We start from the raw sequence: 17,709 nt of genomic DNA on the forward strand, positions 1-17,709 counted from the left end.
TTCATGACCTTCCTACGTTGCATATTTCATTACCTGCTACTTTCTCTACATTTTGATATGCGTAATCTAATATTATTTTAATAAACGAATTGCCCTACGTTAAATTCTTGGTCTATAAATATTGGTCTAAGTCTAAAGTGTTTGTCTATATTAAAGATAGTACACCACTAGTTTTATGACAAAACTACTAGACACATCGTCAAAGAGTTTCAGGGATAATAAAAAATACTTGTGCCCTTCGGTCAAACTTATTTTTTATTTTTGGCCTTCCGTTAAATTCATTAATTAATTAGTTTGTGCCCTTCTATCAAATTTATCAGACTAATTTTTAGATCGTGAAGTTATGCTGGAGAATTTTGATTCATCTTAAATGAACATGAAAAAAAAAGTGTTTCTTGTCCCATAACTGAAAAATGTAAGATCAGATAATCTATAATTTCAAAAAATTTGTAACTTACTTTCTCAAAATTGAAGTTTATTCTTCTAGATTGACTCAAAAGAGAACCTGAAAAAGAGAAACATCACTTATTAGTCATATGTTAAAGCACAATGTGTTTTAATGAAACTCAGAGAGGAGAGAAAGTAACAAAATGAAAAATAAAATAAAAAAAGGGTGAAAAAACGAGGATTTTGTCAGCCAGTAGCGAAACCATGAAGATGAAAATATAAGCAAATATTTCGACAAGGACCTCCGCCATGTCGTCCTCAGTGCTAAACAAAAAAGAAGAAAAAAAAAACGAAAATCTAACCTTTTGAAGTTGACCTTACAGAGACAGAACAGACACTGAATAAAAACCAGGCATGAATCCATGAAAATAAATTTACCAAGACCATTGGACAAGGATCTTTTGACTTTCAATAGTGTTATCTTGTATACAATTTCGATTTTCATTAGATATGAAAATAGGTTCTTCTACGTTACTTCCTGTGAAAATATTGAATGATCCTTTAAAAATCAAAATTTCGTCATCTATTCTGGTTTAGATATCTCATGGCTCTCTAATGATGGCTAGATTTCTTCTTATTAATTTTTTATCTCAATTGCCGCTTCGAAAGTTTCTGGTATGACCGTAGCATTTGATATCTAAGTTGACTTGACAAAAGGAACTAGATGTGTTAGCTTTGTGGAAATATGCGCAGCCAATGTCAAATCAAGTTTTTCATTTTTATTTTTTAATATTTGGGGCTTACCCATCGAAATTTTGTAATCATTTAAACTTTCAACTTGCTATTTATGGGTCTTTACAACTTAAAACTTTCCAAGAAAACACTGTATACTTTAGACAAAGTAACTCAGTGCCGGGTCTGTTTTATCCATTCCTGAGTTGAAAAAGTGTTCAAATTTTTGTTCGGTTTTGAAAGAAACAGAGAGATTATGTTTTTTTAAAATTTTTCCAAGTTTATCGCCAAGTTTCGGGATGTATGCTAAAACGATGAAAGTTTTTTTTCTTAATTGCCGGTGTAACTGAATCAAGGGGGATAAGCTCCCTATTTTGTTCTTTTATCTTTTTGAATCGTCTATCTATTATATTTTCAATGAGTTTGATTGGGCAACCATTGCAGAAAAGAATGTCCTTGATATAATTTAATTCAGAATTTATATGATTACGGTAACAAATTTTTAAAACTCTGTCGACTAAAGAGATTATTACCCCTCTTTTCACAGAAGGAGGGTGATGGGAAGAGAAATGTAGATATCGATCATTATGAGTCGGCTTTCTATATATACAAAATTCAAGACTAGGATTAGTTTTTATAATCAAAACATCCAAGAAAGGCAGCTTACCTGAATCTTCGAGTTCCATTGTGAACTGGAGATTCGAATCATAAGAGTTCAAATGTGCCAAAAAATCTCTTAGAGAGTCTTGTCCATGTTCCCAAATAGAAACGATATCATCAACAAAAGGAAACCAGATAGAGTGTTTTAAGTGGAAACTATTCAAAGCAGACTGTTCTATGAAATCCATGTAAAAATTTGCCAAATAAGGAGACAAGACAGTGCCCATGGATAAGCCCATTATTTGAATAAAAAAATTTTTTTGGAATTCAAACTACAAGGAGAACTTGTTGTATAGGCGGACAAGGGTTATTATTGTATCCATTTCAAAAGTTTTGTAATTCGACCAAGCTAAATTATCCTCCAGTTTTCTTTGTAAAGCCTGCTCACATTTATGGACATCGCATGAAGTGTACATAGAAACTGCATCAAAACTAGATAAAACGGTATTTTCTGTTGTACTTTGATTTTTTAACTTCTCAACAAGATCTATGGAGTTTTTTATATAGGATATCTGTGTACTTAAAAGAGGCTTAAAAATGGTGGCTAAGAAGCTTCCTATACCCGTAGCTGGAGAACTGTAACATGCTACAATTGGACGTAACAGAATATCTTTCTTATGGATTTTAGGCAGACCATAAAATTTTGGGGCTGAACAACCTTTGGGATAAAATTTTTTTGTACATTTGAGGGGTAATTAGTCTAGTATCTTTTAAAATTCCTAGTTCATTTCTCAACTTATGTTTGTATTTTTCCATGGGATCAAATTATATTTCTTTGTAAAAAAGTTTATCCATTAAAAGGGTGTTAACTTTTAATTCATAATCTGCAGAATTCATAATTACAACTGTGTTGCCCTTGTCCGCTTTCGTAATCACTGTGTTTTTGTCTTTTTTGAAATTTCGGAGGATTTTAATTTCTTCCTTTGATTGAGTTGAAATTGACAAAGATGGCCTATAATCAAGAATACTCTTTACAATTTCACCTCTGAGTAGGTCTGGATTTTCAACATTACCACGAGAGCTAAAAACAGCAGACTCCACACCCGTAATAATTTCCGATGTATTTACGTGTGTTTGGGCCATTGCAAATGTTGGTCCTTTTGAAAGAATACTTAGTTCCTTCGATGTAAATACCTTCGACGATGGATTTTTCCAAAGGAGGACCAGGAAAAAATCTAGCAAAGAAAATCTGTGTTTGTTGAAACTTTTGAAATTCCAGTTTTGAGAGTTTTTCCGATAAACGAGTTTTTGCTAAATGGAATATGTGTCTGAAAGACCTATGTGAGATTTGTAAAATCTGGTGAAAATCTTGAGGGGACAAAATCTGATTATAATAAGGATTTTAAATTAAGTATTTTATTACTAAGGACGTATCTTCTGGATCTATGGTCTTTTAAAATATGTATTAAAGTTTTGAAACCCATTCTCTGAATAAATGGGCCCTCAGATTGTGTGCCTAAATGTAGGTTGAAACGTAAAGAAGGTGGAAGAATTCGATGTCTTTTACAAGTTTCTAAAAAATTAAACTGACAAATAAGATTTGTATGTTTCTTAACACAATTTTAAAAATCTAAAACAATATTGGTCCAATGCTCCCCGTAAGCTTGACGCAAAAACATTCTTAGACCACACTGGCTATACATGACAAATGAAACTCAGAGAGGAGAGAAAGTAACAAAATGAAAAATAAAATCAAAAAAAGGTGAATGAAAATATAAGCAAATATTTCGACAAGGACCTCCGCCAAGTCGTCCTCAGTGCTAAACAAAAAAGAAAAAAAAAACGAAAATACAACCTTTCGAAGTTGACCTTAAAAATACAGGACAGACACTGAATAAAAACCAGGCATGAATCAATGAAAATGAATTTACCAAGATGATTGGGCAAGGCTCTTTAGCCTTGCAATAGTTTTATCTGGTCTACGATTTCGGTTTTCATTAGATATGCAAATAGGTTCTTTTAAGTTTCTTCGGGTGAAAATATTGATTGAGTCCTTCAAGATTAAACTGTCGTAAATTGGGCTTAATGAAATATCTCCAGTATCTCTATTTATTGCTAAATTTTGGTTCATATATTTGCTTATATTTTGTCTTCTTCATGGTTCGCTGGCTGACAAAATCCTCGTTTTTTCACCCTTTTTGATTTTATTTTTCATTTTGTTACTTTCTGTCTTCTCTGAGTTTCGTTTGTCATGTATAGCCAGTGTGGTCTAAGAATGTATTAACAATGTGTTTTTTTTAATAGTTCATCAATTACTTACTTGAAATAGAATTTGATTCCTCCATGTTGATTCAAAAAAATACCTAAAAAAAGAAACATCAAATATTAGTCTTAAGCTAAAGCAAATTTTTTTTTTTAATTTGTAAAATTATTTGCTTAGAAGTAATTACATTTCCATGTTGACTAAAAAAATAACCTAAAAAAAATATCAATTATTAGTAGTGTTGTAAAACTCCCGTAAAATATATACTCGGTAAGTAAAATCGGTAAAATAAAGTAAAATTGGTAAAATAAGGTGACATTGGTAAAATTTGGTACTCCCTGGGAAATATAGGGTAAAATTGGTGTTTTAGAGTTGCCCTGTAGCTACAAGACCAGTTGAGCATTTCTGTTTAAGCATTACTTTCAGATTTTATGAAATATTTTGATGATTCTGATTTTCCTGGGTTTAAAAAGGTAATGTCCCATCATCTAGAGTTTTATCAGTTTAATTAATAGGCTAGTCTATTCCCTTAGTAATCTTGTGCCAGTGGTAATACCTCAACACTTGGACAGTGCCTGATGTCGGACATCAAATTGGCAAAAAAAAAAAAAAAAAAAAAAAAAAAAAAAAAAAAAAAAAAAACACTATTTGGAAGTAAAATCATATTAGCAATCTTTTTTCTATGTTTAAGCCTAAAAATGTTACCCTAACATCCTTGTATATTTAAATAGCCGCATTCAGCCACATTTCTCTTACCGTATCCATGTCATTTTTTACTTATCTACAAAAGCACCGAATACAAGTAAAAAAGCGGCTCGTAATACTTTCATGACTTTGATTAGCTTAGCATGGATCATAATAGCAGAACATTCAGTCATTAAGACTGTTTTCAATGCAAATATAGCTCCTCCCCTTCAAGTTCAGATTCCGATTCAGATGACTGTGCCTGTTCCGAAGCCCCTCCCCCAACAAAAGTCCTGGAAACGGCCCTGAGGATTATACATCAATTTCTACCTCCAACCTCCCCTTGTCTCTCCCTTAGAACTAATTCTGTATTTATCTGAAGATCGTTTCAAATAAACTGCTGAAACATAAGGGCCGTTAAACTAGAATAAGAATTTCTTAAAGACACTGCATTTAGTACCAACACATTTTTTTATTTATTTAATAACAATTATTGACAAAAAAAAACTTAACATAAACACGTCACCTCCAGATGCCATAGCATGATATGGAGGAGGGGCAACCAAACAAATAAAACAAAAAAAAAACGAAAAAAACAACTTACCATAAACCTCAGAAAAAAACAAAACGCAACTTCTACATCATATACCCTGCTACCACTCGCTTAACATTCCACACACATTCAACACATTCGGTAGCAGTTGATTGAAAAATAGGCTAAATCTTAGAAAAGGACACTGGAACTTTCCATTTTCAATTGACTGAGCCTCCTTCAAAATTTATTCGACCATCCCTTTCACATTAAATCTATCTGGGAAAAATGAATAGATAAATATTAATTTTTTGAACCCTTATGGGTCTATACTATAGGTATTGCTATGCGATTGCCTCTGACTTGAACATGAGAATAGAAATTTGAAATTCCCTTCTAATGAAGATCCGGAATTATTCAGGGGGAAAAGGGAGGATTTCCGTGGGGGAGAGGGGAATTCTCCACGAGGGGTATTTTCCGGAGAGGAGAGTAATCGTTGACTCCCGGGAAACGACGGCATGAATACCAGATTTCTCTGGGATGTAAAAATAAAAATGAGGATATTGATTCTGCTTTGACCCTCCACATCGTTGAAAATTCAGACATTTAGTTCTTTGTGATGAGACAGCTTTAATATCTGAAGCAAATGACTTCCCAATAGTCAGAAAAGGAGGTCATACCCAAACTCTTGTTTGTAGTGATTTTTTGTTCATTTCAAGCTTGATTTGCATATTCAATTTAAGTTTAACTCGTTTTAAGATTTATTTATTAATTTACATTATTACCTACTGTATTTTTGTTTGCATTGATTGTTTATTTAATTTCTGTTCGTTTTAATTTTCATTTATACTTCAATAGGAAAATATTTTTCTTTGTTTTAAACTTGATTTTCATATTCAATCTAAGCATTACTCGCTTTAAAATCTATTTATTCATTTATATTATTACTTGTTGTATGTTTTTGATATGATTGTTTATTTAATTTCTGTTCGTTTTGGGTTTCATTTATTCTTTAATAGTAATCTCTGGTCGTTTTGAGTTTGAAGTTTAAGAGGTATTTGTATCTGCTGAGCTAAAGTTTAGAATGGCCTTTACTTTTGATTGAAAAACTTATTTTTCAGAACGTTTTTTTTAATTAATTTTTGTTCGTTTTTGATTCCAAAAAGTTTCAAGGTTTTAAAAATTCTTTATTTCAAAATCGAGCTTTTTTTTAGAAAACTGAAATATTCATCAAAGTATTAAAACTGGTATCAAAGTAACAATATCAAAGTGAAAAAATGGGGTTGTGTCAACCTCGGAGTTTTTATTATCTGATGTTTGAAGTATTTTTAACAAAATGGCTATCTCAAAATTTTTGTCGGATGGGATTGGGAGAAAATGGCGTGGGGGGGCTAATTAACCTTCGGTCTCTTTTGACTCTTTAAAAGTGAACTAGAACTTTCTATTTTCAATCAAATGAGTGCTCTCTGAAGTTTATACGAGTATCTCTTCTATAAGAACCATATATATCCCCAGAATATAACTTACAATGCCTATCCCTGGGCCCTGGGGGGTTGTGTCGACCCCGGAGTTTTAATTTCTGATTGTCGAACTATTTTTAAAAAAAATGGTCACTTCAAATGTTTATCGGATGGGTTTATCCATCCGATGAACCCAAAGGCGTGGAGGGCGGGAAGGGCTAGTTGCCCTCCGATCTTTTTTTTACTTTGAGAAAATGAAGTAGAACTTTAAAGTTTAATCCAAATGAACCCTCTTTGAAGACTATACGAGCATCCTTTTCATTAGAACCCCATACGGCCCCAGAACATAGATCACAATGCCTGCCCCGGGCCCTGGGGGGATGTGTCGACGCCGAAGTTTTTGTTATCTGATCTTTGAACTATTTTGAAAAGAATGGCTCTCTCAAAGTTCATATTGGGTGCGTTTGAGAAAATAGGGCACGAAGAGGGGGGCTAGTTGCCCTCCGATCTCTTTTGACTCTTAAAAATTGAACGACAACTTTCAATTTCCAATCATATGAGCCCTCTCCAAAGTTTATACTAGCATACTTTCCATAAGAACCATATATGCCCCCAGAGCAATACTTACAACGGCTGCCCTTGGCCCTGTGGGGGGAGGTGGGGGGTGTCGGCACAGGAGTTTTTCTTATCTCACCTTTGAACTATTTTTAACGAAATGGCCCTACGTAAAGGAGTTTTTGTTATATGATCTTTGAACTATTTTTAACAAAATGGCTACCTCAAATTTTTTATCACATGTATTTGGGGAAAAGGGCTTGGAGGGCCTATTGCCCTCCGATCACTTTTGACTCTTAAAAAGGGCACTACTCGATTTCCAATTGAATGAGCCCACTTTGAAGTTTATACGATGACCCCTTCTATATCGATTGCCTCTGAAAAAAAAAATGGAGTGTGGGGGTGGGAGGTGAGCTGCCTTCCAATCACTCTTGACTCTTAAAAAGTGAATTACAACTTTCAATTTCCAATCAAATGAGCCCTCTATGAAGTTTATATGAGCATCCCTTCCATAACAACCATATATGCCCCCAGGGCATAATTTACAGTGCCTACCCTCGGGCCCTTGGGGGCTGTGTCGACACCGGAGTTTTTTGTTATCTGGACTTTGAACTACTTTTAACAAAATGTCTATCTCAAAATTTTATCTTATGCATTTAGGGCGTGGAGGAGGGGAGGGGGGCTAGTTGCCCTCAGATCTCTTTTGACTGTTAAAAAGTGAACAAGACCTTTCAACTTTCAATGAAATGAGCCCTCTCTGAAGTTTATACGAGCATCCCTTCCATAAGAACTATATATGCCCCTAGAGCATTACTCATAACGCCTGCCTCCAGGCCCTGGGGAGTTGCGTCGACACGGGAATTTTTCTTATCTGACCTTTGAACTATTTTTAATGAAATGGCTATTATAAAAGTTTTATTGGATGGGCTTGGGGAAAAAAGGGTGTGTGGGGGGGGCGGGGGCTAGTTGCCCTCAGATATTTTTTGACTCTTAAAAATTGAAGTAGAACTTTCAATTTCCAATCAAATTAGCCCTTTCTTAAGTTTGTACGAGCATCTCTTTCGTAAGAATCATATACGCCCCTAGGACAACACTTACAACGCCTATCCCCCGGGCCCAGGGGGGAGTTTTGTTATCTAATTTTTGAACAGTTTCCAAAAAACTGGCTATTTGAAATTTTTTAGTGGAGGAGTTTGGGGAAAAAGAGCGGGGGGGGGGGGGCTAGTTGCCCTTAAATCTCTTGACTCTTAAAAAGGGAACTAGAACTTTCAATTTTCAATCAAATGTGCCCTCTATGAAGTTTATACGAGCATTCCTTTCATAAGAACCATGCATGCTCTTAGGGCATAACTTAGAACGCCTTCCCCTGGGTCCTGGGGGGGTTATATTGACACCGGAGTTTTTCTTATCCGACCTTTGAACTATTTTTAACAAAATGTCTATCTCAAAATTTCCATCAGATGTGTTTGGAAAAAGAAGGCGTGGGGGGGGGGGCTAGCTGCCCTCGGATCTCTATTGACTATTAAAAACTGAGATCGAACTTTCAATATCCAATAAAGTGAGACCTCTCTGAAGTTTATACGAGCATCCCTTTCATACGAACAGAATATGCCCCAGGGCATAACTTACGACGCCTGCCCCCGGCCCTGGGGGTTGTGACGACACCTGAGTTTTTGTTATCTGACTTTTCAGCAATTTTTAACTTAATAGCTATCTCAAAATTTTTATTGGATGCATTTGGGGAAAAAGGGGCGTGGGGGGGGGGCTAGTTGCCCTCCAATCTCCTTTGACTCGAAAAAAATGCACTTGAATTTGTCCATTTCCGATCAAATGAGCCATCTCTGAAGTTTTTACGAGCATCCCTTCAATAAGAACCATATATTCCCCCAGGGCATAACTTACAACACCTGGCCTCGGGCCCTAGGGGGCTGTGTCGACCCAGGAGTTTTTGTTCCATGGTCCTTGAACTATTAAAAAAAAGCTATCTCAAAGTTTTTATCGGATGGGTTTGAGGAAAAAGGGCGTGGACGGGGGGCTAGGTGCCCTCCAATCTCTTTTGACTCTTAAAAAGACAACTACAACTTTCATATGAGCATTCCTTCCATAAGAACTATATATGCCCCCAGGGCATAACTTACAACGCTTGTCCTCGGGCCCTTGGGGGTTATGTCGTCACCGGAGTTTTTGTTATATGATCTTCGAACAATTTTTAACAAAATAGCTATCTTAAAATTTCTATTAGATGCATTTGGGAAAAGGGTTTGGGGGAGAGGGGAGGCGGTTACCCTTCAATATCTTTTGATGCTTGAAAAGTGAACTAGAACTTTCAATTTCTAATCAAATGAGCCCTCTCTCGGAAGTTTATAGGAGCATTCCTTCAATAAGAACCATATAGGCCCCCAGGGCTTAACTTATAACCCTTGTCCCTGAATATGTGGGGGGAGTGTCCTGCTCAATCATATAATTTCCAGAGCTTTCGACAACCTTGAAAAATATTGCTATGTCAAAATTTTGATTGGATGTGTTTGGGGATATGGTGGGCGTGGAAGGGGGTTAGTTGCCTTGCAATCACTGCCGACTATTAAAAAGGGAACTAGCCATTTAAATTTCCAATCGAATGAGCCCTTTCTGAAGTTTGTACGACAACGCTTTCTATACAAAACCTTATATGCCCCTAGGGCATAACTTACAACCCTTGCCCAGAGGGGGGGGGGGTTATCCTCAAAGACCTAATTTCCTTGATTTTCAACTACGTTGAACAAAATGGCAATCTCAAAATTCTGATTGGATGTGTTTGGAGAAAGGTGGGCTTAAGAGGGGGGGGGGTAGTTTCCCTCCAATCACTTTTGAATATTAAAAAGGGCACTAACCCTTTGAATTTCCAGTCGAATGAGTACTTTTTGAAGCTTCTACGACAAAGCTTTCTATAAAAACCTTATATGCGCCCAGGGCGTAACTTACAATCCTTGCCCTGCGGGCTGTGTCTTCCTCAGAAACATAATTTCTGTCTGGAAATCAACTACGCTGAACAAAATGGTCATCTCAAAATTTTGATTAGATGTGTTTGGAGAACTGGTGGGCGTGGAAGGGTCGTTAGTTGCCTCCCAATCACTTTCGACCCTTAAAAAGAGCGCTAGAACTCTCGATTTCCAATGGAATGAGCCCCCTTTGAAGTTTCTACGACGAACCCTTCCAAATGAAATGCCTCTGGGAAAAAAATAATAAATAATAAAACATTGGAGCCGTATGGCCTTTACTATAGGCAACGCTATAGCGTTGCCTCTGACCATTTACTATGTTTAAGCGCAAATTTATAAGATTTAGCAGGCCGGATGCGCATTTGACAGGATGCAATAGTGCCCTTTTTAACCTGTTTACTGAACCGATTAAGCCAGGTTGACCTCTTAGCTGCTTAACGTCATAGGAGAGTCGCATATTAATACCTAAGACAAAGAGTTCACTGTTGCTACTTTTCTCTTTTAGATAGAATATAGAAGTGGCAGTTGAAAACATAAAAATTGCACAAACTTTGCGAAAGGCAATTATTTCCTTTGAAAAAATTAATTGTTAACAGTGGGGGGTTGGGTTTTTACACGGTAAAAAAGAGTGTATTTTATGCTTTCAGACGACTATAAACATCGCGTAGAGGAATTTTTTTTGAGGGGGTATTGGTCTCGGTTAGCAAAAAACAGGAGACAGGAAAAAGTTCTAATAGAGAGTGACTTACTTTATTGTAGGAATTATCCATTATTTTTATAGATAGTTGTAGCGTCTTCAAGTAGTTATAAGAGACTGATGCTGTTTTGTTCCCTCCCTAGAGTATTTATACAATTCCCCGAACACGGGGATCTTTGAAGGAAAAACCCTCTAAGGCTTTTAATTGAAAAAAATTGCGGGGAGGCATGATTTTGTTTAGGGGAAAAACAGTATGGATTCTAGCACCTGGGGGTGCATATTTTTGGACACGATTTGCATAGGGGAACTGCAATATGGCTTCTAGCACCTGGAGATGCTTGTTTTTGGCCATGCATAGGGGAAAACAATATGACTTCTAGCACCTGGGAAGCATGTTTGGACATGATTTGCCTAGAAACAACGTGTGTTCGGAAAAGAGGTGTGTCACTGCCCCAGGGTACCGTTAGAAATCCGACACTATTTTTCCCATGGCTTCCGTGACGTCAGACGGCCTTTCATAGAAAAACAAAGGGATGTGTCACATGACGGAACAGGCGCTTGAAATCCAATACTATTTGTCCTGTGGCTTCAGTGATGTCAGAGGGCTCTGTTTAAAATCCAATGCTATTTTTCCTCCGTTTGAAACTGGAACCCTGTCACTCTTGTTTTTTTTTATTTTATTTAATACCATAGGCAACGCTATAGCGTTGCCTCTGATATACATTAATGATTTTGTTTTGACAGGATATTTTAATGAATGGGGCTCCTATATCATTATTGTAGACGTCATTCAAAGTGCGGAAATCTATTCAAGCCGATTTTGTATCTTTGGAGAGTATTTTGTATCTCCCTTGTTGATAACTGATTCTGTATATTTTTTTCTAATAGAACTTTTTTTTTTTGTGTGTGTGTGTGTAGGTGATATATTCTTTTTTTTAATATCTCCAACATTATTCTTGACCTGGGCTGTTCTGTTGCTGTTGTGTAGGTTTTTTGCTTTCTTAATTAGGTGTTGGGCAATTGTTTCAGGGTATGCCGTCGTTCAAGCATATGCTTACAGGGGCAACAATTCATTAAAATGTATGGGTGCAAGGTTTTTTTTTTTTTTTGGACGGTGCAAGGTAAAGGTTTTTTTTCAAAATCTAACGCGAGCAACTTCGTTCTGTCGTTTTTCTCAACAAAAATATCATCAAAGTTTTTTCTTACATCTAGTGGAGCAGTTGCTCATCTACCCCACCCCACCCTCCAATAGGCACAGTCGTATGTTTGTAATGGTTCCCTTTTTGGAATTTTCTTTTACTGAAAAGTTTTTTGTCCCTTCTGCTACTGGAACCTTTTCCTTCTTTTTCTCATTTTTCCCTCCTTTTTTGGATCTTGGCAATCACTTTCTATTGTAACGAATAACGATTCAAAATTTCACAGCCAATCATGTACGTTCTGCCCATGGAATATCTACATCCAAGATCTCTTATTGTAATTTTGTCCAGCACTGAACTCAAGTGTTATAAGTGTACTCTAATAAAAAAAAAAATGCCGCATTGAAAAGCATTAAACACGTTTACGGTACTAGAAGACCTTTGATCAGAACTCACCAGAAGTTATGTTTTATCATCTTTTTTAGTCATGAAGAATATTGTCGGGACGGTGTATACATTCCAAGGAGTACTCGTCTAGATCCAGCTATAATGAAGATGGTGGATGAAATGAGATGGATGGTGAAGGATGAGTTAGTTGGTTTACTGCTAACATCACCCATAGTTACAGAAGACATAATAAGGACAGTTATTAACCATGTTGAGACGTCACCTGGCCGACCATCTTGTTACAAGAATGTTGAGCCGTTGAAATTTGTTATTGGATTTGAGAGGAGTTTCGAGCTTTTCAAGCAGGTATTTCTTGTTGGTACTTTGGGTTTTTCGAATAGTATACAAGATGGCTCAAAATTTCTCATAGAAATTTTGAATCGGAATTCAGCTTGTCAGTACGTGAAATCTCAGAGCGTGAAAGTCGTGCGTATTTTCTCTGCAGTTCATTAAGTTCGGAGTCTTTGGAACCAGCAAGAGAGTAAGACAACGACTGGGTGAATTATAGTCTTTGGAATTTTTTGGAGAGGGCTACATTAGAAGCTTTAAAATGGGTAGGGTAGTTGGAAGGTATCTGCCAATCTGAAAAGTGCTCAGGGCGAGGGCTTTGGACCTATTCACCTTCCCAATTATTAGATAGATTGACTGATTAATTTTTAAACAATTTTCAACAACAAATTAAAACAATAAAACCAAATATATCAAAATATACCCCTAACCAAATATATCAAGGTATACCCCTCCCAAGGCTCTATGACTGGGAATGTGGAAAAAAAAGCATAATAAAAACGAAAACCCGCCAACCAATGATTACCTACCCAAAACTAAGCCAGATACAAAACTTAATAAACGATGCAACCATATCTTTCCAACTTACCTTATAGATATTCATCGCTGGTAATTGGCTTTTTAAAATAAATTGCTTTTTATGCAGATTCCAAATCTATAAAGTGTATGAAGTCTAAAATTACCCATCAAAAGCTACGAGCCTCAGAAATTTTGCCTGATTTTCGAAAAGGGGGGAACACTCCCAAACAGCCAAGCGATGCAAATAAAAATCACACAATCAGATACATCATATCAGAGAACCCTACTATAGGCGTTTCAAGCTCCTAGTTAAAAAAAGATGGAAATTTATATTTTCTTGGCAGAAGAAAGATCACGGCTGTGCGTATATATATATTTTTTTTTCCCAGGGGTGATCGTGTCAAACCAAAAGTCCTAGAAGATCGGGAAAGAGGTAATTATGGAAATCAAAAGTTCTAGTGTCCCTTTTTAGCGGCCGAAGATATTGGTGGGCAACTATTTCTGCCCTAGCCTCTTACTACCACAAGAACTCCCATTCCGACTCCTCCTGCCACTGACGATAAAGATTCAACACTGATAGAGATCGCGCCGCCTTTCCAAAAAAGGGATAAAAAAAAGAATAGTTTATGTAATTCAGTAATTATAATTTAAAGAATAAAAGATATTTTATGCATTAAATTAGCACAACGCTAGCATAAGCACTTAAACTTTAAATGCCCAAAAGGGAGGTAAAACAGCACAAGATGGAAAGGAATCAAGAGTCTATCTAAAAAATTGGATAATTGAGTCTGAGACGGAGGATAAGAAAAAGAAAGGTATATTAAAAAGAATACATATGTAAATACGCACAGAAATTAATACAAATAAAAGTTAGTATTAAAAAATGGAAATAAACAAAAAATAAAATATAATAATAAAAAACAGATATAAATAAAATAAAAGATGTTAATAAGAAAACAAATGTAAAATTTATTTTTTAATTATTCAGTTTTACTTTTATACTCACTTTTTAGCTGACTCATGTTGAATAGTCCAGGCAGCTTGAGTGGCAGCATGGGTACTGGAGTCTAGTGAGGGATATTTCCCCTTTTTTCATTTTTTCGAACCTCTGACCCCCTCCTCTCCCTTAAAGAAATGTCAGTCTCTCAATTGGCTGCTTTAAACTATATATTTGAGTGATTATAGCGACTTTAAAGACGTATTCTTCACCTTGTGATAGGTACTGTTGAGTGTAAAGGAAAGGCCCTAAAAATCTATTGCCTATTCCTCCTAGAAAAATCTTCTGAGTCTTTTTTCTCACAATAAAAATTAAAAATAATCAGTTTCTGACTTTTGTAGCCAGTTGCTTTTAAAGCCACTTTTTTTTCGTCTAATAAATACATCTCTTGCTTCTCAACTAGGGTGGTTGTTTAAGCGCCAACCAACCCAGCAGTGGTTCTAGGTCTTCATCCCTCCTCTAAAAAATGTTCCACCTAAAGCCTCTTGCTGGTCACTTTCGAGACTAAAAATATTGGAACCATTCCATACATAACCATGGAGGAAAATGGGAAAGGAATGGAGTAACGGGGTTGTTTTTCTATAAGTTCTGGATGAAGTGGGAGGCAATTAAGAGAAATAATTATCTATAATGAATAGAGGTACCATTGACTTAAACATGCTAAAAAAAAAATATTGGCTATGCTCAAGGTGATAGTTTTAACTGGAAGTGTGAATCAGGGGGTTATTCTCCTTGGTTTGTATCGACTTATAAATGTTTTTTTCTGTTAGTTAAAAAAAAAACAAAAAAAAAAACTACTATTTTAATGTAAATCCAATTCGATGCCCTAAAATGAGCATTTATAATTCGTCATCTTCCTCGAATAAACTGAATAGAGGCATACACTGGAGGAAGTCCAGGCCAGGGTTGCCAAAACTTTTAGGGACAAAAGTGTCCAAATCAGTCAAAAATGGACACTTTTAGCGTCCTTCTAGAAAATTAGCCATTATACAGGGTTGCCACTATGAATTTTCAAAACCTGTGAAAAAAGTGCCAAAAAACCCGTGAAATTCGTCCTTCTCTGTTCTGCTACCTCGCGGACTGTTACCTGCATGAGTTCTGCAGGTATTTCCAGCTTTGACATTAACGCTACCAATAAATTAATTATAGTGCTAGTTCACTTTTAAGAGATGGCATAAGAAAATCGTCATGAGAATGACAACAGAGCGAAATTTTATATCGATTACCGATACCACTACCTATATTAGTCGAAAAGTAAAGAACCAATCATAGATTCATTTTCACTTCGGCATTTTCATAAGTTATGCGAAAAAGATGCGAGTCGTTGATCTTCGGTAGCTATTAAGGATCTTTGGGTGCGACAAGGTCCGTACGGCTGCAGCCATGAAATATCTATTTTGACCTACATGGTTTAAAAGTTAAACAAAAGACGTCAATCTCTTTAACCACTCAGTCAACTGGTTGGTCAAGTGGTTAAAATCGTTTAACAATACCTCTATCTTGCCGTTTTCTGAACATTTAGAAGTAGCCCTGAGCAAAAATGACGTTTTCGAGAACAAAAAAGTGAGAAGACAAGGCAGATTGAAATAAATTCGCTTGAGTTATACTCGATAGAAACTGTCGAACAGCGTTTGACAATAAATCACAGCTGAAAGTATAGAATATAAAACAGAAACATTCTCTAGTGGCTATAAATAAAATTGAGCCGCAACACAGCTTTTCTGCGAAACTCCTTTCTTTCTATGACAGCAGTGCAATAACAGCCATATGCACACGGCTACACGCCACAGGGAATAACGCGGAACGTGCCAGCAGGGAATAGCCATTCACTTCTTCTTTCTAGCCTTCTCAGCGGCCTTGGTGACATTGCCACCAGCAGTAGGTGGGTTCTTGAAGTTGACCGACTTAATAACAAACATCAACCGTAAGATAGAAGAAATAGATGGATTCGATAGTTCTAGCTTACCAAATTGATTAAGACTTTAGGTCCTATTCCTATTTGGTTGATAAATGGTGTTCGCGCAGGGCGCAAAAACATCTAAGAAAAATCCCCAAGCCGTTACCAAAGCTTAAAAGTAAAGTAAAAAATTAAAAGCAGTAAAAAAAAAGAAGAAAATAAATGCATTTGGTTTGATTTGGAAAAATGTCCAAAAAGTGTCCTTTTTTTCAAAAAGCTGTCTTTTTTGACCACATAGTGCCCCGGTGTCCCTCAGAGTGAAAAAGTGTCCAAAAGCCACTAAAAGTGTCCATTTGGCATCCCAGGTCCAGGCCCAATTCCTGAAAATTGTAAAAACCAAGATAATTTCTTAGATTCGAAATATGAAAATTAGTTGTATTTCTTTTTAAATTTTCACTTGCTTAAATTGTCTTATGTGCAATTATATATTGTTCTTATAAATAGGAAAAAAAATGCTTAAAAAACTTGTTGTCAGTCGGATTTGAACCGAGGAGCCTTTAGGAAACAGCAGAAGCTTCTAACCACTCACCAGGAAAGCCACTAGGAAGTTTTTTTTATGACTTATAATGTAAACTTGACCTTTAAACCTTTCAAAACAAGGAAATCCATAAACTGAATTGATATTTGAAAACATAGGGAATTCTTGACTAAGTGTATAGAAACTAGACGAAAGAACCCACTTGGTGGGATTTTTAATAGACATCGTATCCCTTGGTTGGCAGCTCTGATGGTAGCTCCCATAATGTCTCGATTTGCTTGGGTGGCAGCTCGGGTCTTCGGCCCTCACAAATTTCTAATCCATGTTAAACGGGGCTTTTAACCGATATCGTTTGTCATCGTTTGGCATCATAAAATATCGCAGCACCTAGACCTTAAATTGATTAAAATTAATCGAAAGAAAATTATACTTACCATTCCTGAATCAGCTTCAAGTGGCGATTCTTCCTCACTTGACAGTTTTTTTTTTTTTCTAAACGTGTGTATAAGTTTTTACCTCTAACGCCATAACCATGACAGCAACAGATCTCACTCCACATTGTAGGCTGTTTGCCTAGCAAAAAGACCGCTTGGGGGGGTTTCTTGGCCCATGTTTTGCTTTGGAGATAGCTCGTCAGTGGAATTTGCTTAACTCAGATTGTATCTCGGGTATTTGACCTTTGTGAACTATCTCTATTGTATTGTATCGGATTAACGGCACCTCTTGACTGCTAAGGTCTTGCAGCTAACCTGCATTGTGTTACTACAGCTGGGGTTGAACCTTGGGGCCCTAATTACCAAGCTGAGGTCAAACCCACTGCACCACCACAAGACCTGTGAACTACCTGATCTATGCCAAACGTGGATTTAAACTTTTGGTCTGCTCGAACTATAATTTCGCGTCATAGTATCAGGTCGTACATTCTCACCCCACTTTGTCCTCTTATAAAAGTTGATACACAACCAGAATTAAGCATTGCACATTCGGTAAGTAGAACAA

General features: G+C 36.4%; 1 protein-coding gene across 3 annotated transcripts in view; it reads left to right on the forward strand.

Annotated features, from left to right (window-relative positions):
• LOC148943128 (KICSTOR complex protein SZT2-like) overlaps positions 1-17,709 on the forward strand; it is a 495,507-nt gene that overhangs the window by 330,395 nt on the left and 147,403 nt on the right. For all 3 annotated transcript variants that reach the window (XM_089102275.1, XM_089102276.1, XM_089102278.1), the window contains one exon: positions 12,510-12,777. In XM_089102275.1, the coding sequence (XP_088958401.1) occupies positions 12,510-12,777 (268 nt within the window). The remainder of the gene's footprint in view (positions 1-12,509; positions 12,778-17,709) is intronic.

The sequence above is a fragment of the Artemia sp. Qi Xiang Cuo genome, chromosome 16, assembly GCF_049724085.1.
Source record: "Artemia sp. Qi Xiang Cuo chromosome 16, ASM4972408v1, whole genome shotgun sequence".
NCBI lineage: Eukaryota > Metazoa > Arthropoda > Branchiopoda > Anostraca > Artemiidae > Artemia > Artemia sp. Qi Xiang Cuo.